Source organism: Onychomys torridus, chromosome 15 (genome assembly GCF_903995425.1).
Source record: "Onychomys torridus chromosome 15, mOncTor1.1, whole genome shotgun sequence".
Taxonomy (NCBI): Eukaryota; Metazoa; Chordata; class Mammalia; order Rodentia; family Cricetidae; genus Onychomys; species Onychomys torridus.
Window position 1 is genome coordinate 70,670,223 of NC_050457.1, and position 27,837 is coordinate 70,698,059.

A 27,837-nucleotide genomic window follows, 5' to 3' on the forward strand; every position below is an offset into this window, starting at 1 on the left:
TTTGATAATCAAACTCTGCTCCTAGAATACACTTTCATCTAATCCCAATTTATCTTCCTAGTAAAAGCCCTCAACCTTGTTTTCAGTTACTCTTCCCACAGCTTGCTAGGTAACCTATTTGTCCTAAAACATGAACCTATTTCCCTGTAGTGGAATAAGGCTTGGAGTTTCAGAGACCATTTCTCACATCTAGAATTCTTTGCAGGGATTTGAAATATTTCTTTTCCTGGTAATTAAGTTGAAATTAAACTTGAGACAGTTCTTATGACACTGCAAACTTTACCTTTTTAAGCCATTTCATTTTTCTTTTGTTTTTCCTTTCATTCATTTTCCTAATGTCTAAGATTGTTAAGAAGAAAATTACTCTTTGTTGTTACAGCAAGTCCCCTTAGCTGTTTGTATTCTATACACCCTTAGATTTATGCCTTGTCTTTATTGATCATTACCAAAAGCCAATGCTGGGGATTGTTTCTACACTGTATTGATCCCCGCCAAGGAGAATTCCACTGTTGTCACTAACAGGCATATCAAGGAAGCCATTCAGTTTCTGGAGGAGTGGTCTAGGGACACATCATAGCATAACCTTTATGTCTTCAGGCTGTTATCCTCTTCCCTTGCTCTTAGAAACGTTCATCTCATATATAATCATTTAAACATGTTTACCTACCTGCCTTGTCTTTTAAACATAAGAATGGATATGCCACTGTGTCTCCCTGAGTATGCCTCCAGTGTTGTAACTGGTTTCCTCTATCAATTTAATTTGATGTGTCATGTCTTCTGACATAATGATAATTCTATTTATCTTTTCCTTCAACCGTATTGGTATATTCACTTACAGCCTTTGCTGTTGAGTATCTTTGCCATTGAGGTGTGCTTCTTGTAGACTAGTTCTTCTTAAACTAATTCTGCTCATGATTCCATTTCACTTAATAAATTTTCAAGTGACTTGAGGTATATATACCTGATAAATAAATATGCAAATTAAACATGCCCTGACAATAAAGCATAAAGAAAATGTTGTAAAACAAATTCTGTATTTATAAATATACCTATACCTTTATTATTTATTAAATAAAACACCAAACTTGCAGGCTAATGAATGTGTTTGTTTAATCCTATTTAAACAATTAAAACTTGGTTGATATTTGGTATTTTGAGATAAAACTTTTAACATTTTCCAGAGTTAATTACTAATTTGTTTTCATTACCATTGATGATAATAATGCTGTTTTGCATAAATAGATAGTTTAAATGGAGACATATGTTTACATCCGCCCATTTCAGGAATGGTTAGAAGTTCTATTGCAGTTGAAAGCCAAAATTTAACAGTTTTTAATAGAACTCATCAGCAAACTTAAATAGCAGTTTTTAAAATCAAACATTTCAAAACAATACAATACAAAGCAAACTGATTTGATGATTTTGTATTAAGGAATAATGGTAGAAGCCATTAAAACTCTTTTCTATAATTAGGCCACCATGGTTTTTTAAGACAGAAAGATTTGTATGTCCAGTAAAAACACTAAAATTCATAACAGAATAGTCTCAAATCCTAGCAAAGGTATTTAATGCAGCATCTGTTTTTTTATAGCATGTGGGCATGGAAAATTTAAAGTGCTCATGCTGTGTGGTCAGAATCAAAGCAGCAATCCGATTCTGCAGTGTGACATGGAAGTACTGCCAGAGATGCTGCTGATTCACTGCATGTTTGATGATTCTTTATAAACAGAAATAGAGACCATTTACTAAAAAAGAAGAGGTGTAGAGTGAAGAGCTGGGGAAAGGATACTCCACCAAAGCCTACATGTATGATTTTGGGGGGTGTGTGTGTCTGTGTCTGTGTGTCTGTGTGTCTGTGTGCATGCGCGCATGCTGTATTGTGACATATAGAGCAGAGAATGAACTGCAGGCAACAAACAGCTGGATGGTGTTTTTTGTCCAATAAGCTAGGCTGTGTGTTTTAATTAAGAAGCTAAGATCATTTATATTCTGGGTTATTACTGAAAGAATGTTGATTGATTCTTCTTGATTTATTGTTTCTTTCCTCTGGTTGTTTCAAATATATATTGTTTTGCTGCTTCTCCATTCATATAAGTAGTTTTCCTATTTGGCTGATTTGGTTGTGATTTATTTTTTTGTTATTCTTACAAAATGTATTTCTTCCTGTGTTCCAAGATTAAGACTTTCCTCCTTCTCTGAATTCTTTTAAGTTTCTTCTGCAGGTCCAGGTTGATCACAAATTGCTTTAGTTTGTGTGCTTTTCTTGAAATGTCTTTATTTCTTCATCAGTTTCAGATGGTAGCATAGTTAGAGGTAATAATACTAGTTGGTTGTTCTTCACTTTCTTTCAGAACCTGGAATTTATTCTTCCAAACTTTGCTTTGTGTTTAGGGCTGCTGCTAAGAGGTCTGATGCTATCCTGATGGTTAGTCCTCATAAATTGAGGGGCTTTTTCTTGCAGCTTTAATAATCTTTTTTATTTCTGTAGTCTTTCAATTTTAACTATGATGTGTCATGTAGACCTAACCACATTTATTTTTGGTTCAAAGTTTTATTTGTATAATATCTATGTATACTTATTTATTATATATACCATGTTAAAATATTATATACACTTATATTTCCATGTGCTTGAAAGATTTATGCATTAATTTCAGTAACTAAGTGTTCTATGTCTTCACCAAAGATTTTTACATTGGTTCTCTTGATCATATCCCAGTGTTCTTCAAAGTTGTGGTTGTGTTAGTCTGTTGAGTGGGTGGTTAGTTTAAGAAGGTTTTAATGCCAGCCACTGTACCACGATTGAACAGAGGACAGAAAACAGCATGAATGATATACAGTATGTTAGATCATAAGAGCCAGAAATAAGTCAAAGGAAAAAGCGTTTTCCAGATACAACAGGGCATTTCCCTCAGTAATGCACAGCAATTGAGACAGTGCACCTGTGACCTGTGTAAGCTGAAGTCAAACAAAACCCTGGCATGGAGGGTGTGCAGGGGAGAGGTGGCAGGAAACCTCACCAGTAGCTGAAGGGCTATTGGTACTCAACAGTTGTTGAGAAAGAGAGAGTCCATTTTCTTTAATGATGTGAACCCTGGTAGATACTCCATACCCCACTGCCAAGAGTAATTGGGCAACACAAACTGTATTCAATGTGTTTGAAAATAAAAGAACACTCAAATTTGGATGGGTAGGTACATGAGAATGAAGAGGGTGGATCTGGGAGGAGTTGGGGAAGGAGATGTGAACATGATCGAACATTGTATGAAATGCTCAATGAATTAATAAAAACATTATTTAAAGAGAAAATAAAATCAGTTATTCAGTGAAAAAAGGGACAAGATTAGTAGAGGAAAAAACACAAAAAAAGAGATTGGGATGTGAAGGGTCTGAGAGGAAAATCATGAAGTAAGTAAGGGAAGAACAAGGTGTGAAAATGATGACACAATAAAGAGAGATGTGAAAGCCAAATTGCAGAAACATCTGAAGGATGAGAGCAAAGCATACACATTTCTTTAAAGATAAAATAAGGCCAATATAATGCTGTACAGGAAATGGAGAAAAGTGGACGCATAAGAGGCAAAACTAAAATTTAGAGTAAGGTGAATACAAGGACTGATATGGCTCCTTCCCTGTGGTGCTATTGTTTTCAAGATCACTTTAGAGAGTAAGATGGTGACAGGGAATGGGTGAGCACAAAGCAAGGACGGGCTCAGGCAGGATAGGAAAAGGCTGTAAGGATATGGAATTAAGCTTTTGTTGTGTGGCTCAGGATCACCCTATAATAATCCTGACACCAAGGGAATGATAACTTCACAAGGGACTCATCATGTCACCAGATGCCCATAGATAAGGAGAGACAACAGAACCCTGGGTCATAGACCAACATTTAAATCTTTGCTTACCATCTCTCAGTCAAATGCTAACATCCCATTGGCTGGAGCACTGGTTACAGGGTGTGAATAAAACATGTGCAGAATATTTTTCATCATTGATAGCTTACTGAAATCAAATTATTAAAGCTCTACTAAAACTTGGTTCTTTCTGCAATTTTGTAAGAATTTTAAATACCAGTGAAGTTGACTCCAGAGGTGTTATTAATTTTGGTAGGTTTCTCACAGTATTAATTCATAAACAAAATAAGTCATCAATAGAAAGGGGACTTGGCTACCTGTTGAATATGTTCTAGTTTAAACCTCAGTTTTGCAAACCAGGCTAGGGTGCCACATTCACAAAGTATTCCCTGTCACTCTCCTGTTTGACACTCACCTGTCCTGTCCCTCACTGCCTCAGAAACTGGTTAGAAGGTTCTGCTTTACCCAGTGATTTCCTATTACTCCACCCATGTCACGTAACCAAGAGTAGCTGATGGCTACTTCCCAACCCGCAATCTGAACTGACATCCTCACTGTTGCTGTAATATCGCACAGTCGAGAAGAAGGCTCTGTTACTCCCTGGGAAGCTGACAGATCCACCTGCCAGTATCTTTTGGAAGTCTCAGAGATTTGTGACTGAGACATCTGAATTCAAGTCAGCCCTTATCCCTGAAGTTCCCATCATATGCTGCCTAGGCCTCTATGCTCTGTTTACTGATGGTTTCCATTGCCCTGTGCAGGGTGAACCAAAATCACCAAGGCTGGCTGAATTTTTCACAAGCCCATGAACTCTAGTCACTAAGTCAGAAAGAGTTTTATTATAGAATAAAGGCTTTATCAACATGGTCTTTCATATTTATGTTCGTGAGTCAATGATTTTTCTGAATGGACACTGTTGCCCATTTTCTAGTTCACACAGACACATTCCTTTCAGTCTCCCGTGTACGATGGATCTTTTTTCAAAAACTAATATATGTAACCAGCTAGTTTGAAGTAAAAATGTTGTTGTTACTAACACTTTATGCGTGATGATGTAGCCTGTCTTTTGAGAAAATGTTCATTGGAGATATTTTAGATTTACATTTTAAGTAAAGTCATGCTAATATAAGTGTGCACGTGTTTTCTCTCTAAATATAGTCCTTTTATCTAAGGACTTCCATAAAGGTAAAAATTGTAAAGTATTTTCTGTTCAGTCTTTTTTACTTATTTGTTTGAAGCTCCTTCAAGTGAACACTTCCTGGTTTTATTTTGGCTTTTAAAATAACTTCTTAAGCTGGTTCTGTGTTTATAGAAGAAGAATCACTATGATTTGAAACTTGAAATCATATGGGTTTATTCAGTTTTTGCATTTGAGGTAACTACATCTTCGGTGATAGTTATTAGAAGTGCTTCAAGACGTCTGGGTGTTGCAGGCCAGCAGCAGTGGCCTTCAACCTCCCATTCATCTCCCTGACACAAAGGTTATCCATGCCCACTCTATGGGTGAGCAAAATACCAGTTCTTAACCTGTGGGTCCCAACCCCATTGGAGGTCGAATGACCCTTTCACAGGGGTCACATACCAGATATCCTGCATATCAGATATTTACATTAGAAATCATAACAGTAGCAAAATTACAGTTAGAAAGTAGCAACAAAAATTATGAGGAACTATAATAAAGGGCCACAGCTTCAACAAGGTTGAGAGCCATGGCGCTAAAAGGAGCCTTCTCTGCATCCCTTACAACCTATCTGCAGAGTCTGCATGGTGCAGAGGACCCTTACCACGGGCAATTTTAAATGCATGAACCTCTGGCCAAGAAGACTTGGATCAGTTCAGACATGAGTCAAGTTCAAACTCACAGAAATGACCTTATATTCACATCACAAGTCACTTTGTATCTTCTGTGCATGGGCAGCAGTCAGCTCCCTGACATCAAGGACCCCAGATTGTCCTGTTGGGATTGTTCTCCTCTGTTACTCTGCAGCTGTTTTGATCAGCAATGAAGTTTAGCCTGACCCTAGTTCCTGGTCTTGCAACTGAAGAGGCGAGTGGTAGATCGGTCATTCTCATAGCTGTCTGCACTGGGGCACCACTGCCTAAACCCTTTGTCCTGAGTGGCCCATTGAAGAGTCTCTGCGTTACTGAAAGTTGCTTCATTTCAATGCATGCAACAATGTAACACTTGATTGACTTCATGGGCTGGTGATCATGGCTCTGTGCTATGTGCATGCTCTGCTTCTCTGAGGATGGCTGTGCTACCTGCATGCTTTATTTCCTTCCCTTCTTGTCTTTGCAGATTATGGCACCATTAAGAAAGTACGGGCTCCCCTGAGTCAGACCTCAGGCAGCTGTTTGCTGGAAGAAATTGAGCTTTTCCCAGAGAGGAGGCAGGAAACCTATCAGGAGCCTGCAGATACTCCACAGCCAGAGTGTCCTCTTTGTGGGGCTGCAGGAGCATGTGGCCAAGATCCCCTTGAAGAGGTGCCACTTCCACCAAACACGCAGGTAAGGAATCCCCAGGGTGAGGGCATCTGTGCCAAGAAGACTTTCCAATCTCCTGCTGTCAGAATTGTGTAGGAACTTACATCTATATGCATCTTACATTCCAGGATACAGGGGCTTCATGGAAATGAGTTACTGTGATGCCACTAACCCTTGGTTGTCATTGGAGGAATCACATGGGTAACAAGTATGAGCAGTCATAGGTGTGAAAATGTTATTCAGTGTATAATAACTCTCTGACAATGCTACGGTTTAGTGCCCCAGCATAGGTTAATATTTTATTTGCACACACACACACACACACACACACACACACACACACACACGGGAGGGGAGAGAGAATGTGAGAAAAAGTGGGCCGGTGCTCTTCTGGAGTAGCCCTGATGCTGATACTAAATTTCATCTTCATAGCTCGTCAACCACATGTAGTCCTGCTCCCTAGCAGCCTTGGCTACAGCTTATTCCTAAGGTTCCATCATCATGTAGGCACTAGTGACAGGAAGGAAATCCTGGAGATGCAGGGAGAGCCAAGTGCCATCAGGACTCCCCACACCCGCTGCTCTGGCCTCTTATTTTCTAAGGAGTGTCCAGAGTGGACCACAATGTACTTCAAAGTGTAGTCTGGAGACACATAAGCCCAGGTGCTTAGGAAATGAAAGGGGACTGTGAACTCCTTAAACTTGACTGGTACTGTAATGTTTGCAGTGTTGGGAACTGGAAATGAATTCTGGCTTCTGACACAATTCTGCTCTAGAGGGGCTCGGTATCCTTGTTCATGTCCATTCCCCTAAGCAAGGCATGCCTGAGGGTTTACATGGAGGTAACATTGTTACTGTACTGCTTCTAAGATTCCGCCATGCACAGGCCATTCTGTTTCTATACAGGGAGCCTAAAGCAGGAAATTCATAGCATACCTGTCATCTATAATTTTGACCATGACTCTCAAAGTCCTTCAGCCTTACTGTCTCACCTCACCTATGTGACGTTCTATAGAATCAAATGGGATAATATATACATAGTGAAATCACAAGGTCTTTGCATGTTCTTATGTAAAAGGAAGGGTGTTTTTTCCTTTCTTTTTATGTATAACTATTACAAAGTTCCATCCAGGATTACTCTATAAAATGAAATCTATATGACATTCCTCAGAATCAGAAAAGTTAACACTATAGGGCACTCTTATTGAGTAAGTTGATTCTAAACATTATTAGTGGATAGTGACATTTATCGGCAACCCTCTTTTGTACATGTCTGATTTCTAACTTTAACCAATGGCTGTTTGAAACTGCTTCCTGTGTATATTTCTGCAAATCTAGTCTGAAGCACATGTCACTGCTTTCTGGATGCTGATCATTCTGTGGGTAACAGAGACAGCTGGGGGATCACCCAGAGCAATATCCTAGCCAAGTATGGCTGGAAGGATACCAGTTTGCCAAGTCTTGCTCTGGCAGAGCCAAGTTCTCCTGCGGACTTGTTCGGGTCAAGACAGGATAATAATCAGAACAACATGGGCCTGTGCCATGTGAGAAGTTTCTGGCACTGAACAGCAGTGCAGTTGCAAAGCATGACAAAATCCATTGCTTTCACTATACCTCACTTCAACAAGTCTAGGTCACCTCAGTTCCCTTCAGCTCACTGAACTAAATCATGGGTCACTGTGGCAGTTTGAATATAATTGGACCCCATAATCTCATGGGGAGTGGCACTATTAGGAGGTGTCACTTTGTTGGAGTGGGTATGGTCTTGTTGGAGGAAGTGTGTCACTGTGGAGGTGTGCTTTGAGGTTTCCTGTGCTCAGGATACTGTCCAGTGTATTAGTTGACTTCCTGTTGTCTGCAAGATGTAGGAGTCTCAGCTACATCTGCCTGCACACCACCATGCTCTCTGCATGGACTGACCCTCTTAAACTGTAAGCAAGGCACCCCAATTAAACATTTTTTACAAGAGTTGCAATGGTCATGGTCTCTCTTAACAGCAATAAAAACCCTAACTAAGAGAGAGGTACGGTACCCACTGTCTCTCATACTGTGCTCCATCAACCCAGTCTTGAATCCACAGAGGCTGGAGCCACCAGGTGCAGATGCCAGAAGCGAGCAGTTATTGCTTCCTTCGAGGAGAATAGGGCCACATGTGTATCTTCATTAGCCCCACAGGAGAGGAGACGTTCATGATTCTCTCGTAGCTGAATCTCCCCTCTGTTTATTTTTCCCTTGCTCAGAGTGAAGCAGCAAGAGAGCATAGCTCCATTGTGAGCAGATATACTGGGCTTCTGTGTGCTGCATTTGGTCGGCTTGTATTTGGCCCTTAGTATTCCATCTGAAAAGGAAGTTCTGAAGACTGAGAACCAAGCATCCCTCTGTGTGTCTTCTAACGTGCTTCTCTAAGTGTCCTCTTCATGTGGAAGGACAGGAGAGCCTCCCCAGTTAACACTCACAAGAAGACTCTATTTCATAAACACTACCTGCTTAGGTTTTTAGGAAAAATAGAATGTTTTTAGACAAATAATTTTAATTGTCCAGAAATAGACTTAATGAGTTAGGAATAGACTAATAACAGGGTTGTGTGATAATTTCATTGCCAAATGTCATTCTGTAGTAAAATATCAATAATTTGGTTTTAGCTTTAGGAAGTCAGTTTTATAATTGAAATTTTACAATATTTAAAAAGAGAAAGTGAGCCTATGTAAATAATGTGCCTCAAATGTAAATATGACATTTTTGAGGAGGAAAAGTATATCACAAAATCTTTATATTTTTCCTTTTGTTGATTAAATATTTTCCAATGACAATTCATACAATTTTAGTAGTTTTTACATTTCTATTATATTGTCTTTGATTATTGAGCCAACTCTGAAAGTAGAGTACCATTCCATTCTTATTGTTCAGATGATGGTGTGAAAGTCTAGATGTCAGTGCCCTGCTTAAAGTCACATATCTCCTTCTGTGACACACTGAGATCAGGGCCAGCCTGTATGTACCCCAAATCTATGCTAATGATTTATTAGCAAAACTGATGGTTTGCTCTTGGTACAGAGCAGTCACCACAGATAGAGTCAGATCTCATGTGGAGCTGCTGGAGCCGAGATAGACTATATATATATATATAGGACCAGGAACATGGAACTTGCTAAGCATGATGTCTGCCTATTAGCTTCCTCATTTTGTGCTTGCCATATGGCAGATGGAACCTTCCTCAAGCACCCCAAGCTATGTATCTGCTCTAGTTTTTCTCAGGGTGACCCTACACCCTTGGGTGAGGCTGTCAACACTGCCCATGACTCCTCTTCACTGTAGCTCAAAAAATAGCCTGGTAGAAGTTATCTTAGAAGAAAAATACCTTAACTATAGTTAAGTTATAGTTTAGTCAAATTTTATCACAATCATGGGTAAATATATATATTGGTTTAATGTTAGCATATTTGGATGCTGCCATTTAATAATTAGCATAGATAATCATGCGGATGACAGAGCCAAATCCAGAGCCTTGGAGTTGGTGTCATCTGTTTAAATATCCTTTTCTCTATACAATGACTGAGCACATATATTTATATATTTCATATTATGAGCTGATATTTGCTGGGTTTTGAGGTACCTGGAAATCTAGCATCCCAGCTGTAAGTCAATGTTTGTCAGTACCTCATGAGTGCCACCTCCTGGGCACTTTGCTCTTGGTGTACACTGCCAGTGTCAGTATGTGACCTCTGAAGAAAGAGCACAGGATGGAACTGACAGAAAGGCCAGTAACTGAATCCCTGCCTGGCTTATATTCCGATACAAAATCGTAACCTGGCACTTAGAGGGTTGATACGCTTGGGCATTGGACTTGGACAGGTCCCATTTCCCCACACCAGGAAGCAGAGATGACAACAAGAGTCAAGCTTTCAGGGCCATATCTAGAAGTCAGTCTTTCATCCCCTCCTTCCTCTGGAAGTCTTGCACATCCTAAGATAGTTACAGCCCTTGAAGTCTCAGCAAAAGAAAGCTTGGAAGGGAGGGCTCGGTGGATGGACACATACTGTTAAAGGCATTTTAGCAAGTGTGCGCTGACTAGATCTGCAGCTCAGTAAACTTTCTTTGCAAAAGGAAGGAAAATACTCCAAGTACACAATTTCTGTAGTGAGGAATGGGCCTCACCCTGCCCAACAAAGGCTATGCGCTGAGCAAAGCCTGACAATGAATGGACAGGTAAAATATATGAGCTGCCTTAGGATTCAGTCAGTTTATAACTTATATAACCAATCAAGAACCAGAAAAGAACATCAGCACTTAGATGCAGTATTCCACAGAAAGATACCAAAACATAAATGGCCAGGGCCAATGCTACATACAGGACAACCAAGGTGCCTGCTGATCCAGAGGGTTCTCCGAAAAGTTGAGCCATTAAAGAACCTGCAGCTGTTGTTTAAGTGAAGCAAGAGAGGAAGCCAATACCTCTGCAGAACCCCAGAGGGGTGAGCAGAGTGACAGGGTCCAACTTCATGAGATTAGCCCTAGAATTCACAGAGCAGGGAGGCAGGAAGGGGATGACTATATAGCAACTCCTGGAAAAACACTGCATCCTAGGATCTAAATGTTGAGACATTCTGTGGAAGCTTAAGAAGGTATGTTGCTGCTGAGCCATACCTGATGGTTTGGATGGACTTATGAATGGCCATTAGGGTACTGGAGTGAAAAACATCCCTGTGTATGTTGTGTTTAAGTAAAACTCACCAGGATACATGTGGCCTATAGACTCTCATTCACTAAATCCTGAGTTAAAATGGTATGTCTTTTGACTAGATGTATTTCTATTACATATATATGAATACAAGTTATTAACCTTTCTAAATAAATTACCAAGTTGCAAATACAAAACCTATTTTTTTCTTAATCTCACAGAATTTCTTTACTTTGGAAACTCTCAAATTGTTTATTTATTTTTTTATTTGACACTCTTTGCAATTTGCAAGATAAGATTAGCCCACCAGGCCATAGAGCTTGCATTCTGTGTATGAGGGATCCATCTGAATCAAAGAGAGTGGGTGTAAGCAGCAATGCTTACAGTCCTGGAGCAAAAAATAAGAAAAACATAGTTTCTATCTTGCTGCAGAAACTTGAGTCCTGAGGCCTGGTTGGCCTCTGGCTCCAGGTTCCTTGGGCCTCCAGCACTATGTGCACTTTAAAAGAATGGATAGGACATATTTGAAAAATTAACACATGGGTTCTACGTCTTCCTTATCTGCTCTCTTTTCATAACCTAGTGGGCAGGGGGTGGTTTAACATTTTGTGAAACTTAGAAAGGCAAGGTGATATAAATAACAAGAAGAGTAGAAGCACATGGTAGTAACTTCATTGTATGACATAATTAGGGAGAAAAGAAAAGCTGCCCCATTGAGGTTGGAGAGTTAGCTCAGTGGTAGAGCGCTTGCCTATCAAGCGCAAGGCCCTGGGTTCAGTCCTCAGCTCTGAAAAAGAAAAGAAAAGAAAAGAAAAGCCACCCCAGGAACAAACACAGCCCACATATGAAATGGGAAATGGACACCTCTAGAACTGAATTTGATAAAACTAGAAAGAAAGGTAGAACTATTAAGGAACAGTCATGGGCTTCACTGGGCAGAGCTTGTATGTTGTCACTATTAATTCAGTTAGTGTGTAATAGTGTCATTAAGCTAAAGGAATTAATACCTCATTAAGAATATTTGTATGGAAATTAAGTACTGTAGGACATTCATTGCTTTTAAAGGGCAATGTTTTCAAAGGTAAACTTAATAGGTTGTCACCATTATTAATTAAATGTTCTCTGAAGACACTCTGTGCACAATGGGAAAGTAACAGGATCTTCCATGGTCCCAGGGATGCACCTTCAGTCAACAGGTTGCAGATCATTCAAGCATCCAGGAGGAACTTTTGATGAACATTCACTTTAAAAAATAAATATTTCTCCTACAATTAATCAATCAGTTTCCAAGTCTCAGTGTCCTGAAGTTTTAACTACAGTGGCATTCTTTCGCTTAGCCTGTGGAGTCTATGGATTTCCTTCATCATTTCACTCACAAAGCATTTATAGCATTTAATGCATTCTAAACACGAAGCCAATCCCTAAGTGTATGATGACAGATGATACATCCCTGACCCTGCCTGTGTAGAGCTCTGAGTCTAATGAGAAATTCTGCCATAAATAAAATTACCTGAATATCTAATGTAAAACTGAGTCAAAGGTGGTTGGGGTTGTATTACATTTTATTCCAAAATGGATTTATCATTAAACCTGATCCTAGACCATGCTAGGAATTAATCCCCTCACCTGATTTCCAATTATTTTTAAGTCATGTCTGAATTATAACTGGTTTTCTAATTCTCAGCTTCTAAAACTAAGCACCAAGACATGACAGACACCTTCAATGGATTTTTCACTCAGTGGGTTACTTTGAAGTCATTAAAGGGTGACTGTGGCAACTTCTCTATGCCTGCAATGATTGTAACTGTCTAAATAAAGACGAGGGGGAGAAATCATATGTACCCACATGCTTGTATAGTGGTAGAAAAGCTGTCTGTAAAAGGAATCCCAGGTGGGTTCAGGCTGGAACAAAACATCTTTTAGCATTATTGTAATACCCCATGAACCAAAGTAAGGAGGAAGTCCTCAAAATGTGTTGGAAAACAGTACAAAAACTTGTATGACCTCGGCTAGTGCTTATACATTACCTTAATGTGCATTGTGTAATTATTAGAAAAAGGCACAGGCTTGATATAGGCAAGATATGTATGAAGCATGCACTATTTGATAGGCATCCCACTAAAGGTAATGTACTATTATACATTCAAAATTCCTACTACTGATCATCTTAGTGGGTCTCATGAAATGAGCCTCCATTTCACAATAGATCTGCCTCTGGCAATAATAACAAATATTGGTACAGGCGCACAGTATAAACAAAGAAATTATATGCACAGCATCATACAAAGGCATTGTGGTCTACCTGTCTCCTACAGTACCAAACTCTCCTGCCTACACCTTTGGATCACAAGTGCTTTTCCTCCTCATCTCTTATTTGTGAACTATTTCAGTGTAATCATGTTACTGCTACGGTGGTGGGGGCAGCAAGTAGGGAACAGTCAAGTGTGCTAGAAACACTCTATAGTGTTGAGTATAAAATTGATTCCTATGGGCTCTTAGTTTCCCTTAGCATTCCTTTAGCTTGCCAACAGTTTGGGATTCTCCTTCCTGTTGAATATTTAAAGACAGAATGATGCTGGTCTAAATGGAAACGTAAGCAATCAGTGTGTTCTAACCAGTCGGCTAGGTAGTTTTATTTGGTCAGTGGAGAAATACAGCTGAAAGACCTTACTAAGAATATGCATGCCTTTCTAATAGATATTCCACAGATCTTCTTTGAGCATCAGGTTCATAGTTGTCCAAACAGTTCCATGAAAAACCCAAGCTGCAGCAGCAGCCTCCAGACCTGTTCCAAAATTGTCAATAGCAGCAGTAACTGAGCTCCCCCTAAGATTTTTATTGCTGTATGATTTACTGATTTCATGGTTTTAAGAACAGAACCATCACTATGAAAACATCTTACCTATAAAAACATTATGAACTTGGGACTCACTGGACACTGGATAGCCATAAGTATATGACAGTGAGCGAGAACTCAGACTCTCTAGGTCTGTGGCCATAAGAGCGATAGCAGAGACTGAAGTTTAGCATATGATAAGAATTTTCTTTCCTGATGAAGTGTTGCTGCTAGTTAATGTAGGTCCTTCTAGGATGGTGAGTTCTAGGATCCTCTAGGTTGCCCATGAGTGATCTTTTGTATTACATGCACACTCCATTGAAAATTGGGTCCAAAACCTCCCTGTGTTTTACCTGCAAGTCAAAAGCCAAACACACTAGTTAGATATTGTCATGATTGCTAATGTCCCAAGAACTGGAATACTGAAGCAGTAGGCTATCCAATTCAAGATCAGCCTTGGCTACATACAGGCAACCTATCACATAAAATACAGTAAGTTAGGGCAATCTGAGCCAAACTGAAGACAAATTGACAGATCCATGGTTGACTTTTTCACAGCTGCACCTATTGTACCAGATTCTGCTCTGTGCAACACATTCTTCACCAAGTGCTTTATCTTTCTGAGAAAATAAAGAGACTCAAATATGTGCAAGAAATGTGCTTTCTTCTCAGTGTTTTGTTTGCCCTTTGAAGTGTGTAGTAGTTACAGGGAAGCCTGGTCTTTAAGGAGCCTCAAAGGCTCTTGATTTGGTCCTCAGGCTTTGGAAACAAGTGTCCGTTGCTTCGTTTTGGTATCCTGCCCACCTGAACACCTCCCAAACGAGGCTTTGCCAGAATCCTCTGACTTTTCTATTGTAGCAAGGAAGAATAAAGATTTGGGGGAAGTAATATTGTGTATGTTCAACAGTAGAATGCTTTCTTCATAACTGACAGAATCATTTTTAAATCCTGCTGCTGTAGTCTCCTTGGCCCAGGAACAGTTCTACACTTGATAATTATGCTGTAGAATATTAAATATTAATGTTTTTGTTTTAGAATAGCAAATATTTAAACCTAAGGGGCAAAATTATTGTCAAGAGACCAGATAAAATCATACTAATAATTGGTTTTCCCCCAAGTTCTTCATAATGTTGATGTGACTTTTTCCAATCAAGTACCTCAAACTCATTGAATTTTTTAAAAAAGCTTTATTCTTTCTTGCATTCTTATTGAGTTTTAGAGTAAAGAAATGAAAATTTAAAAAGGAAAAGCCACTTTCACTATGGCTACATCTATCAGAAACTCGCTTTTTCCATATGGTCTCTTTAAAAGACCCAACTTCCAAAAATAATAAGTCATAGTGGTTGGCTTAGAGTAGAACAAGAGGAAATTATAAATATGTGGGTTTTCTATTGAATGGGCATTTGTATTTGGATAGCAGTTGTAATATTTAAAGAGTTATTGAATGTTAGAAACAACCAGAGCCCTCAGCGTGGTAGAAAAACAGCTGTTATTACAGGCAGAGTTTCGGGACCCAAACCCTTCACTCTAGTGCAGAAGTCCTACTTCAGGTCTCCATATGGCTTTGCAGACAAGGAGGATCCTGAGCACAAGAGGAAGTCCATCAAATGTCTCCCTGGATTTTACCTAGTAGTCATGTTATTTAGTAGAAAAACAGGAAAAGGAACTTGAGCCCTTTGAATGGTTCTCAGTGTAGCTGTGCTGTAGTCACTCATAATAGTGCAAGTGAGGTCACAGGCAGAGCAAATCCTAAGGTGAAGGGCATACTTGGTGTGTCGTTCTATCAGTGAGGAATGACTCCTTGGCCTCTCTCGGGAGCCACAAGCAGAACTGCGATGCACTGAGCTAGTTCAATACCAGGTCACTCCCAGTTCCAGTCAGACTGTCAGAGCCAGGTAATGTCCAAGCAGGAAGCAAGGGGCTTTCAGTCCTGCCCTGAGCCCCCACCTCACCTATGTCTGCTTCATAGGTCACACTTGAAAGATTTCCATCTTCCCAGGAGCACCCTGTGGTATAGTATTTCCCTACTACAGTAAGTGACCTGCACAGTCAGCGTGTTTCCATGTCTGCTTTCAGTGCGTGCATTGGTGCCCAGGACCCTTACTGTGGCTGGGATGTGGTGATGAAGAAGTGCACCAGCCTGGAGGAGAGTCTGAGCATGACTCAGTGGGAGCAGAGCATCTCCACCTGTCCGGTATGTGCCCGCCCCATCCAACTTCCAAAAGTAGTGTCCATAGGAGGTGGTCCTCGATGGCTCACCTTTCCGAGTGGATCCACTGTTGCAAACCCAACCCATGTTTGTGTTTTCTAAACTTGTTCTATTCTTGGCCTGCATGAGGGCCACACAGGATGCTCTTACCTGCTTTACATTGATTTGAAATACTTAAGATTCAACAGCACTGCTCAGCATAGGATCCTGGCCTTTACCATTTTTATTTACTTATTTATTTTTGTACAGATTTTGGTGTGGACTCATGTCCCTGTTACACTAATAAAATGTGAACTTCCATACTCCTTCATTTCCCTGGGGGGCTGTAACTCCAGAAGCTAAAATAAGTAGAGGTTTGAAGAATGGGTTAAAGGATATTATCGTGGCCCCATGTGGAGCAGATTCATAGACCTTGGTCAGGGTCACTATAAGGCCTGAAAGAAGCAGCCTTGTGTGCATTCCCAGATGGGATCCTGAGGAATGAAGAAAAACTGGCCCGTATTTATAGCCAGACCCTGAATCCAAGAAAAGCAAATCTCACTGTTTGCTCAGTGTGTCTGCTTGGATCCTCACTTGGAGAAACCCATTTTCCTTTATTTCTGTCTTCTTTCTTGTGTTCTAGCATATTACCAGGAGCGAGTAACTCAAAAGTACTGGGGCGGTTGTCACTTTGTGTCACACAGCTGTGGATTTCTGCTTGCTCCTTCTAAGCACTTCTGTAAGGCAGGGCCTTGCTTTCCCTGGATATATTAGAAATGTCTCAGGTTTCTGAGTTGCCAATGCAACTTTCAGAAACTACCTCTTCCCTATCTAAACTGTGTGCTAATAAAGCCTGTCCCTCAGCTTGTAAGGAAATGGAGCAGAGTAAAACGTGGAAGGTTGGCATCCTTCCCAAATATTCCTATGGGTGGTAAGTCCTTCACACAAAGGATCCTGTGTAGACATCATTGCTTCTAGGCATTCAGTGCTCCCAATGAAGGTTAGCTTAGGCCAGTGGTTCTCAACTTCTGGGTTGAGATCCCCTTGGGGGTCAAAAGATGGGGTCACATATCAAATGTCCTGCATATCAGATATTTACATTATCATTCATAATAGTGGCAATATTATAGTTATAAAGTAGCAGTGAAAATAATTTTATGGTTGGGGTCATCACAACATAAAGAACTTTATTAAAGGGTCATAGACTAGAAAGTTTGAGAACCACAGGCTTAGACTCTTTGGCTTTGTAGTACTAGATCTTTGATTATAAAAAGGAACCTCTCTACCATATCTCTTGAAAACAGTTTGAAAAACACCATGAACTGAGGAAATTCCCTTCTCAGTGCTGAACATGTTAAGAGCACAAAGACAGTGAACTTAAATTTCTTGTAGAAAATAAAAACGCAGTGAACAGCATCCAAAATGTCAGTCTGTGCAGACATATTCTCGTGGATAGTCAATGCCTCTTCCTGCAGGTTTTTGACCTTGCATTCTTAAAGGCTAAAAAAAAGGTGGAAGAAGCAGATAGCATAACTGCAGTTTATCTTAATGGTAAGAACACTTCCCCTGCACCTATGGTTATAAATGTGAGCATCTGAGCTGAGATGATTATGCAAAGGGGAATTAACCCCCATGTATTTGCTTTATAACAGGTGCATGTCTTGGATATTCTACAGAAAAAAAAAAATGAAATAGAAAGATCCAATGTTTGAGGCATGACCAAAATGTTGCCACCCATGTTGTCTCAAGCTAATGAGAAGACAGACTCAGTTAAATTCTCAAGACAGCATGGATATGCTATGGTGCTTAAATCACAGTTCTGAGATGTCATCACATACCTGATATGAGCTACACATAACGAGGTCCATTTTCTAGACATGGGTATGTCTATTATATAGAATCCATCCTCTTACCCAATAGATTTGTCTACATCAATATATAATTTTGGCAAGCTAAGAATATTAAAAGGAAAAGAACAGCAATAGTCTTACTTAGGTTTTAAATTTTTTACTTTAAATGTCACTTCTGCATTACCTACTCTTTCATTTCACTAAAATGAAAGATGAGATAAATCTGTGACATCCACATTTAATGAGTTTGATATGATATTGATCTTAAAGTATGGGCTTTATATGTAGCTGCCATTTTAATGCAGTCTCTTTAGTTGAATTTTCCATACTGAGGCCTAAATCTAGGAGTTCACACTTGGAGGACCAGTGCGGAGCCATCGGGTTTAGGTCTGACCTTGTAGGTGCGGTGTTGAGTAGTTCTGAGGCAAAAACTGATCCTAGACATAATAAATGCCAGGAGAATTTTGCTGTCAGTTAGCATTTCTTGTTCCTTCAAAAGGATGCTTACCTACATCCTCACCCAAAGCAAATAGAATTTTTTAATGTAAGTTGAGGCCCTTTGAAGGACAACAAGCATTTCCTATTCTATGTAAAAGTATCTGTTGAAAGAGAAGTTATCTTCTTACGCTGAGTTCATTGAGTCAAGGACATGTTGATAGGGAGTTGCACCCCAAACACACTTATGCAAACCCACCAAGGAAGTGAATCTCCATACTCCAAGGTCAGGGACTGGAGAGGTGGGCTAGCAGTTAAAGACTGTACACTGCTCTTGCCGAGGACCCAAATTTGATTTCTAACACCCACATTAGGAGGCTCACAGCTTCCTTAATGTCACCTCCTGGTCGACGTGGGCACCTGCACCTCCCCACACACAGACACACATATACAAATAACTAAAACTAAGCCAGATACATCTTGAAGAAACACTCCGGATCCGTGGCATGGCAGCAGTGAGTGTCCCCGTACAGACTTTCCAGTCAAACTTCACATACTATGTGTGATTTACAGGTGTTTTAGTTTGGTTCCAGTGCTACAGGAGAGTAGTTGAGACTGAGTCATTTGAGACTGAGCACAGACATTTATTACCCACAGTCCTGGAAGCCAAAAGCTACCAGATCAGGACATCAGCATTTGCTCTCAAGTGAATTTCCTGCTGGGATCCAACATGGGGGAAAAGAGAAGCGCAGCCGAGCCAGGAAAACATGTAACGTGTCCTCCAAAGAGGAATCTTCATGGCCTGATCAGCTCTTAATAGCCCACTTCCTAGTGCTATCACCATGGCAACCCTTGAGTTTTGGAAGAGGCACCTCAAACCATAGCAAGCATTCTCTAGGGCTTTTGCTTGAACAACAACAGCAAAAGCACACCTATTTTCTGCTAAAGAGGACCAGTTTTAAGATGGCTATACATTTTTACTCTAGAAGACTGTAAAATAGTTTACTGACATGCTAAAGAATATCCTAATTTCCTAAAAATTATAATTAAAAATATTTCTCTCCAGTTAGTAGAGCTGTAGTGCTTAAGTAATATACTTAAACTGACATATGCAGGCCAACGTCAATTGCATATCCTTGCCTGAGTTTCTGTGTTGTGACCCAGGAGTCTTGTAATCTTAGGATTCTACCCGGGCTTCACTTATGCATTAGTAACATTTATGTCCTTTGGGGGATATGCATGATACCATGTGATGCAATATGATGAATCCTTGTTTCGAAATATGCCCTGTGAGAACCAGCAAAACACATGGACCAGATGAACATCTCATTGTCTCCTGATGCTGCTTCTACTTAGGACACTACACAATTAGGAACTTAGATCAAAAGGTACTTAAGCAGAGGCCGGAGCCAGAGCCTACATTTAACTGGCAACAGCTGAACTCCTGGTGTGCTCCCCCACAGGTCTATAACCATTAGGAAAGAAGCCAGGCCTTGTGTCTAGAGTTTCTGGCAGGCTCTAATCTACAGGAATATGACTTCCCAGATCTCAGCCTCTTCTCAAATGATGGAATGATAAAGAGAAGAATGGCACAACCCTGCCCTTTGTATTCAGGGAGGATATGAGACATTGTTTCTGCATTTTGCAGTAAAAATGCATAGGAGATAGAGGGAGAGGGGGGAAGAGAGGAAGAGAGGGAGGGAGGGAGGGAGGGAAGAAGGGGGAAAGAGGCAGAGAGAGGAGAGAGAGAACAGAAAGAGAGAGAAAATGTCTGTCCCTTGCCAAGGAAGGGGAGTTTGTTTATGTAAACTATACTTTTACTAATACCTGAGCTTCAGCCAGACTTCCGATCCCAACCAAGGCTGGAAGGCACTTCTGGCTAATGGCGTTTTCTCAGGTGTGACCCACAGGACAGGACCCATATGCTCCTTCACAGATTGCATTACCCTAAGATGCTGAGATCTCTTGTGGTGTCCCTCAAAAGGGATGTCCCTAAATGTCGTTCTATCTCTAGGAACTGTGGTGGTGACTCTGTAAGTGTTGCTTCCTGCTTGGTCTGGGGGTTGTTTAATGCCCATGCTGACATCCAGAGATGGGCATTATTGCTTCATTTTATTGATGAACTAACTGGGACTCACAGGCACTAATGGAGATCGCCCCTACTCAGTAGTCTACAACATACCACACACACGGCTGCTAAGGTACAGTCTTTCCCTACAATTCATCTGTAGAGATAAGCTTAGGGTGGATATTAAATTGATGTCATAACATGAGGTGAAACTTCCTGAGGAGCTTATCCAATATCCTGCTTCATGCAGTCACTGGAAGTAGATACAAAAGACTGCAAAAATAAAGCAAGATCTAGTAATTTGGAAGAAAAATGTCCAGATAAACATTTAAGACGCGTCTAGGCATAAAAGAACAATAGTTGGAGGGATTGGAGAGGTGGCTCGGTATTTAAAGTACTTGTCATCCTTCCAGAGGATGCGAATTTGCTTCCTAGCACTCATGTCTGACTGAGTGACGTTATTTCCAAATGACCCAATACCCTCTTCTGGCCTCAAGTGGACACACACACACACACACACACACACACACACACACACACATTAATAAAAACAAAAACAAAACTAAATCTTTTAATAAAGAACATTAGTTAAAAGTGAGAAAAATATAAAGATGTACCTGTGCTCCCAACTAGCTAATGTGCATACACATTAAGCCAGTGGATAATTAGGGAATGAATCAATCAACATGAAAGGATAATTTGTGGTAACAAAAATGGATCCTCTGTAGCTAACACTTGGAAAATTATTATTTTCTCGGTGTCGGGGAAAGTAAAGTTGTGTGCTCCTGACTCTTGGGCAGTATTTGTAGGGGAAAGATATAACAGAACCAAACTATGGAAATACAGCTGAGAGCGTGGCACAGGTTCCTTAACCATTTTGCTTTCACTGTGTCTTGAATCAGGTACAGACACATCTGACTTGGGATGTGGTAGAGATTCAAGGAGGTGGCACATTGGACCCCCATGGCTGCCATGCACTGCTGATGCGCGGTGCAGATTCTACTCTGGCTCAGTATTTAGTAGCATAAAGCACATGCTTCCAGAAGAAAGTCATGTGGGAGAAACCTGGAGACAACTTCAGACATTTTACTCTAGAGTGTTTTCTTTCACTTAATGTTTCTCAGTGCTAGGGCGGGACCCAGGCTTTATCTATGCTAGCCAAAGCATATGCTCATGGCATCAACTGCCAGTACATATGCCCTTATTTCGGAGGTCCCTTTAAGAGAAGTTATGAGAAACTTAAAATCTCCCAATTTCAACATTGAAGGCCCCGGATGCACACCATTTTTCCTAGTCCTATTTTCTAAGCAAATCCTCCATCTAAGCCGTTCAGAATCCAGCCAGGCATGTGGCTAAACGCTGTGCAGGGAGTTCGCTCACTGCTCTTATGCTTCCCTGAGGCTTGCAAGTTCTTCTGGCTCCAGAATGGAGTGTAACAAACTTCATCAGCTCTGGATTGAGGGGGCTGCCTCTCCTGTCTTCAGCTTCCTCACTGCCAGAGAGAACTGAAGGCATCTTTCCTCCTTGCAGATTGGCCATGGGAGCCACACTCCTACCTTGTGTGTGTTCCGACCAGTGGCTGCCCAATGCCGCTCCTTCCGCTTCTACCATTTTGCGAAGATGGCAACTGGGCTTCATTGGTCTTCACTCATTGTCACTTACATCAAGCAACCCCTCCCCTTTCCTAGGCCATTCTTATCAGCTCATTTTTTCTTTGGGCATATATTTAGGGAGGAAATTCTAATAATATCTCTCTGCCTAAATCCCTCATTTGAAGTCAGACCCACAGAAAGCACAAAGACGGAACAGTGTAGTGAATCTCGATAGGAAACAGGGGGAGGATGGTTGCCAGGGACACCTAGAAATAGCTAGGGACATTTTAGGATGACATAAAAGGTAAATGTCACATTACATTCTACCTCCATATGCCAGTGCTCGAAGCAGAAGGAATTTAAAAAGCAGAAACACTCTTTTCTCTCTTAGCTGGAGGAAAATAGTTTTTATAGATGCCCCAGACACTCTCATTGCCGAGTCTTTCAGAAGAATTAGGTCCCATGTCCATCCTAAGAGCCAGCAGTAACTGAAGTCACAAGGAGTTCCCGTGTATCATTTACCTTTTCACGGCTGTGACAGAGTAACTGTGAGAACAAACTTGGCAGGAAACAAATGTATTGTGTCCAGTGGTTTCAGTCCACAGTCACCAGCATCCATGGGCCTGAGGCAAGGCTAACCAACATAGCAGAGAGCATACTGCAGGATCGAAGCTGTTAACCTTGTGGAAGTCACCAAGTAGGAAGAGGACAGGGCTCCAGGGATAAGACTGCCATCTCCACCCCTGACCCACTTTGTGCAAATAGGTCTTACAGTCCACTGAGTAGAAAGCTTGATGTAGTAATCCATTAGTAATAATATTGCCCTCATGATCCATTCATTTCTTAATAGTGCTACACCCTAGGAACCAAGTTTTTAACATGCGAGTCTTTGGAATATTTATATTCAAACCATGACTGTTTTAGACCATTAGCCTTGGGGTTAAGTGCTTGTGTTTGCCTTGGACAATGTTGGGCAATAATTTGTATAAGAAGTCCCAGGCCCTTCTTACTCAGAGTGTTTCTTTCACAGAACTTGTCTGTTCTAACTGGCATCCTGTCCAGGGCTATTTGGGTTGCAAAACTGAGAATTTCATGTTCCCTACAGAACAAGAGACACATTTCAAGGAAATACATGGGCTAGAGTTTTGAATGGCTTCTTTTTCCATTTTCTTTTCTTTGTCACTGTTGTGTTTTATTTCTTCTTGGTCTCATAACATTAGCTTTTGCTGTAAATAGCGTCTAGACAGATAAATATCCAAGTCACTGCTCTGTGCATCACCTTTGTATTTTCAAGCAGAAACACAATGCAGATGAACTTGGAGTGAATTACCTTTGTCCCTAATCTCCTAATTTTGCTACAATCATCTCTTCTCGAAGTTTCTGACTAACATTTAGAGGATTCAGATATCTTTAAAACAAATCATCCTTATTCTACATTACCCTTTTCTCCTTAACTGAGAAGTAAGATGTACACAAGTGACCAGTTGTGTCCAAGAGCTCAGTTTCTTCCACAAGCTCTCCATGCTAAGGCCTGCCCTTCCTTGGTGTAGGTTGTTCAACCTGTACCTCTCACCTCTGTTGTATTGTGTTGTGTTATGCTGCATTCAGCCAAGAGTGCCACGGCAGGCAGAGGGAGCCTGGGGTTTATCTTCCTTGTCCTTCTTCATTTCAGGGTGTTTCTGCCAGGGATTCCAAGACTCCATGACTAAGGCTATGCATGGTAGGCCAGTCTAGCTCTGAATCTCACCCACCATCCTACCTACCTTGTCACCCATGAGCTTAGGATAGCTGAACTTCATTGCACAGCTGGTCCTTGGGCTCTGCAGCATCTCTTGATATTTTCCTAACATTCTCTGTTCTTGTCGCCTCCCTGTATGATCCTACAGACTGTCATTCTTTTGGGAGGGAAGGGTCATGACAGTCACATGTGTGTATTCTTCAGTGTGATGCCTCACCTACCATGTAGCTACATGACTTTGGGGGCTTTTGTTAGTTATTTTGGCGCTCTTACCCTGCGAGGAACATGTCCCGAACATGACAAATCCACAGAAGAGCTGTTTATTAATATAGGATAGGAAGAGACAGACGTGACAGGCCACGTGGTCAAGAGAAAAGGAAGAGAGAAGAAGAGGAGAGAAGAGACTGGTGCAAGAATGGCGCCGGCTTTTTAAAGAGTGGACCAAGCATGTGTACAGGAACACATGTGGCTACTCCATGCATGCGCATAGATTACATGGCCCCGCAAGTCATGGGAGATGTTTTGACCTGGAAATGGCTATTTTGAACCGGAAATAACTAGGCAGTCCGCCAGGCAAGCCCAACTGTGTGGGCATGTTGTAACTTCCTATCAGCTTTTCCATTTGTTCACATGTTTGTAGGCTTGCTTTTCCCTGAGACAGAAGTAATGTTCTGCAGGCATCTGGTTCCTTCTCCCCCAACACGTCAGAGTCTAATAAACAGAAGAATAGGTCTGTACACTAAGAAGAGCCATTTTATATAAAATGTTGTAGAAATTTATTGAAATATAATTTGTTAAACTGTCTGAATGTTGGTGCTCTGTGTATTACTGTTCGGAACGTTTGAAGTTGTCTTGATTTATACATTCACTTAGGTTCACACTATTTAGGTTTCTGCATCAGATTTGAAGAGCTGTGATGTAATGTTTTCATATATAGTTGGTTTTGCGAGGAGGTCCTGGCACCTGTGTGTCATGCACAGAGCAGCCAGAGATCCCCACCAGGCTCTGGCTCTACAGTCCCTTCTTTCATAGTTTATCTGCTCACCAAATAGCTCAGTAGGCCCCCTGTTCCATTTCTGAACAATGCTAGCCAATGGTATAAGTGTGTTCATCATTTTTTTAAATTATACAATATTTCCATTGTGAAAATACCCACAATAGCAGTGGCTCTTCTTTATCTTCTTATCTATAGTAAGAATTTGTGTCCCAGATTCACCTTCCCAAAAAATGTCTCTAGCCAGGTCTATTGACACTTGAAAATAATTTCCTGTTATCCAGATCTATTTTGCCTTGAGACACTCACAAAACTCCAGTGCAGAAGCATGTCTACCTCATCCATCTGTGAAACCAGAATGGACGGCAGCATTCTTCCTGATGATGAGTCTATTACTCATGGAAGCAATGGACTAATTGCTTGGCAAGCATGCTTGTACTGTTTCCTTTAGCCCCCAGGATACCTCCTGGGTAGATAGTTCTTATCACTTCTCATTTCTTTGATGGAATCTCCCCACACCTGGTAGGCACATGGTAGAGTCAGTGAGACTCACTCCTGTTCAATACCCTGGGGTACAGTGGAGGAAAAGAGCTGACGCGCAGATTCCTAGGGCAACTCCACCTGTCTCAGACAGTCAGTACCTTCTAGAAATGGCAACAATGACCTATATAAATAGCCAGGTTAGTGTGGGTTATGTGTATAGAAATGACACAAATCACCATGCTTAATCAGTGTCTGTTCCCTGAACAGGAGACTTGGGATTTTTACGTAAATACAAGAATAAGTGTTTATAAAGCAGGCAAGAGTCTGTGTGTGGTTATTAACATAGACCTAGTTAAATAATGGACAGGTACAAGGAGAAAGTTGAAGTGTGAATGTGGAAAATATCCAAAGCAGGACCTTTGCTGATTTAACAAGAAAGTCTGTCAACTCTAGAGGTTTGAATCATCTTTTTGTGCAAGGCATGTTTCTCCTTGGTTACCATGGAACCCAAAGGTCCAAGTAGGACCTGTGTCCAGATGTGTTACAGGGACCTTGGTGAGAAAAAAGCTTCCTCTTGGGAAATATGCCTTTCTTTATCCATTTATGTTTGAGCAAGTAAAAATCCTACTTGCTCCCTGATGGGGCAGCTCGAGACCTTCGCTCTGGCCACAGTTAATATAGAAACAATGGAGATTGGTGAGAGGGCTTAGTTCTACCCACCTTAGGAAATAAAAACCATTAATGTTGACTAGAAAAGAGAAGGAATAGAGAACCACACTGTAGAGCCATATCTGTTACAGAAGATTGTAATTAGCCAGCATGTCAGGGAAAACCACCACAATAATGGGTAAATATTTCCAATAGTACTTAGAGAAATGACAGTTAAAAATACTGTTTCTGCCTGGCGGTGGTGGTGCACACCTTTAATCCCAGCACTCGGGAAGCAGAGCCAGACAGATCTCTGTGAGTTTGAGGCCAGCCCGGTCTATAGAACAAGATCCAGGGCAAGCACCAAAACTACACAGAGAACCCTTGTCTTGAAACAAAACAACAACAACAACAAATGCTGTTCCTTTTGAGGCTGATGCCTTCCACATAATGACTGACTGAGAGGACAGTCAGGAGCCAGAGAGCAGAAGGAAAAAGTACACAGTTTGTTCATCATCGGATTGTGGTCAAAATAAGACTCATCTGTCTTCGTATTAAAATGAAGAAGCTGGGAATTGAGTCCCTTCTGCTCCCTTTTGGAAGGAAGACAAGGAACCTAACCTTTGGCTCCATGAGTGTCAAACTCAAGAGATTTCTTATTACATATATAAGAAAGTTGCTTACTCTTCGCTGTGAAACACTGATGTCCCAATCACACTGGAACACATCACCACATGCCAGAAGAGGCCAGAGCCCAGCATTCTGCCTTCAGTGACCTGCAGGAGTCTCCACCACTGTGTGCTCAGCTCTTTCTCAGTGTCACTGCCTTGAACTCCTTCTTCCATCCCCAGTGACACTAAAGCATCTGCCAATGACTCTCACTAACAGGGAACAACCCAGTGGTGTGCACCTCCGACATGCTTATTCCTCTGTCATCACCCAAACCGTCCTTGGCATCCAGGCTCCTGTCCAGCTGTTTTCCTGGTCCATTTCCATTCTGAACAACTCCACACAAGTACCCTACAAGCTTGTGGTCCATCCTCAGCAGCACAGCCCTACAGTGCCCTTAGCAGCTGTCACATGGGGTTGTAAACACATGCCAAGCCCTTCCTGGCCAGCATATAAACTCCAAGTGGTGCTCACAGCATAGCCTTGCCAAGACTGATCCTGAGAACTGTAGCTATCTCATTCCTCAGGGCCACTAAGATGTGCCAAGCATCAAACATTGTCACTTTGAGCTAACATTTGAGCCAAACCAGGATAAATTCTTCATAGACTTTTGTTGTTTTTAAGGTGTATAAAACCATGCATCGGATGTGTACATCGGTGGGGTTTTCTTGTTGCTTGGGTTTCCTACAGTGGTGGGCCATTCTGCCAAAACCTCATTCCCAAGTCAGTCCTTATTCCTCCACTTCCACCTCTTCAACAGTTTTTCTTTGCCTCTCCCTCTGATCCTCTTTCCTTCCTCCTTTTCCTTTTCCTTTTCTTCCTCTCTACAATGTTTTTCTCATCATCTATGTTCTCACACACACACCGTCGATTTTAATTTTTTTAATATTTTGGAAGAGTTATGCTTGCCACTTTATATCTGTTGTTTTCACCACACTTTATTTTTCACAACTTTACTGTTTCTGATACTGTTGCTTGTATTTGCCTTCCAGACCAGAAATCTCACTGTGGATGGGAGCTTTGGCCCCTGGTCTCCGTGGACATCCTGTACACACACAGATGGTGCTGCTGTGGGATCCTGCCTCTGCCGGTCCCGTGCCTGTGACAGTCCGGCTCCACAGTGTGGTGGCTGGCAGTGTGAGGGCCCTAGGATGGAGATCACCAACTGTTCCAGGTACGTGCCTCAGATCACTCTACTGTACAGTCACATGTCACCGCAGATGGTTGAGAGATCTGGGCAACCACTCTTAATACAAGCCATCCCTTTAGTAGATGAAGTGGCAAAAAGAGAGGGACACCCGTCACTTAACTACTATGTCAT

General features: G+C 41.2%; 1 protein-coding gene across 1 annotated transcript in view; it reads left to right on the plus strand.

The window, feature by feature from the left end:
- Positions 1–27,837, plus strand: part of Sema5a (semaphorin 5A) — a 472,079-nt gene that overhangs the window by 374,326 nt on the left and 69,916 nt on the right. The window contains 4 exon segments of the mRNA XM_036206837.1: positions 6,154–6,245; positions 6,247–6,362; positions 15,928–16,045; positions 27,509–27,690. Coding sequence (XP_036062730.1) covers positions 6,154–6,245; positions 6,247–6,362; positions 15,928–16,045; positions 27,509–27,690 — 508 coding nt within the window.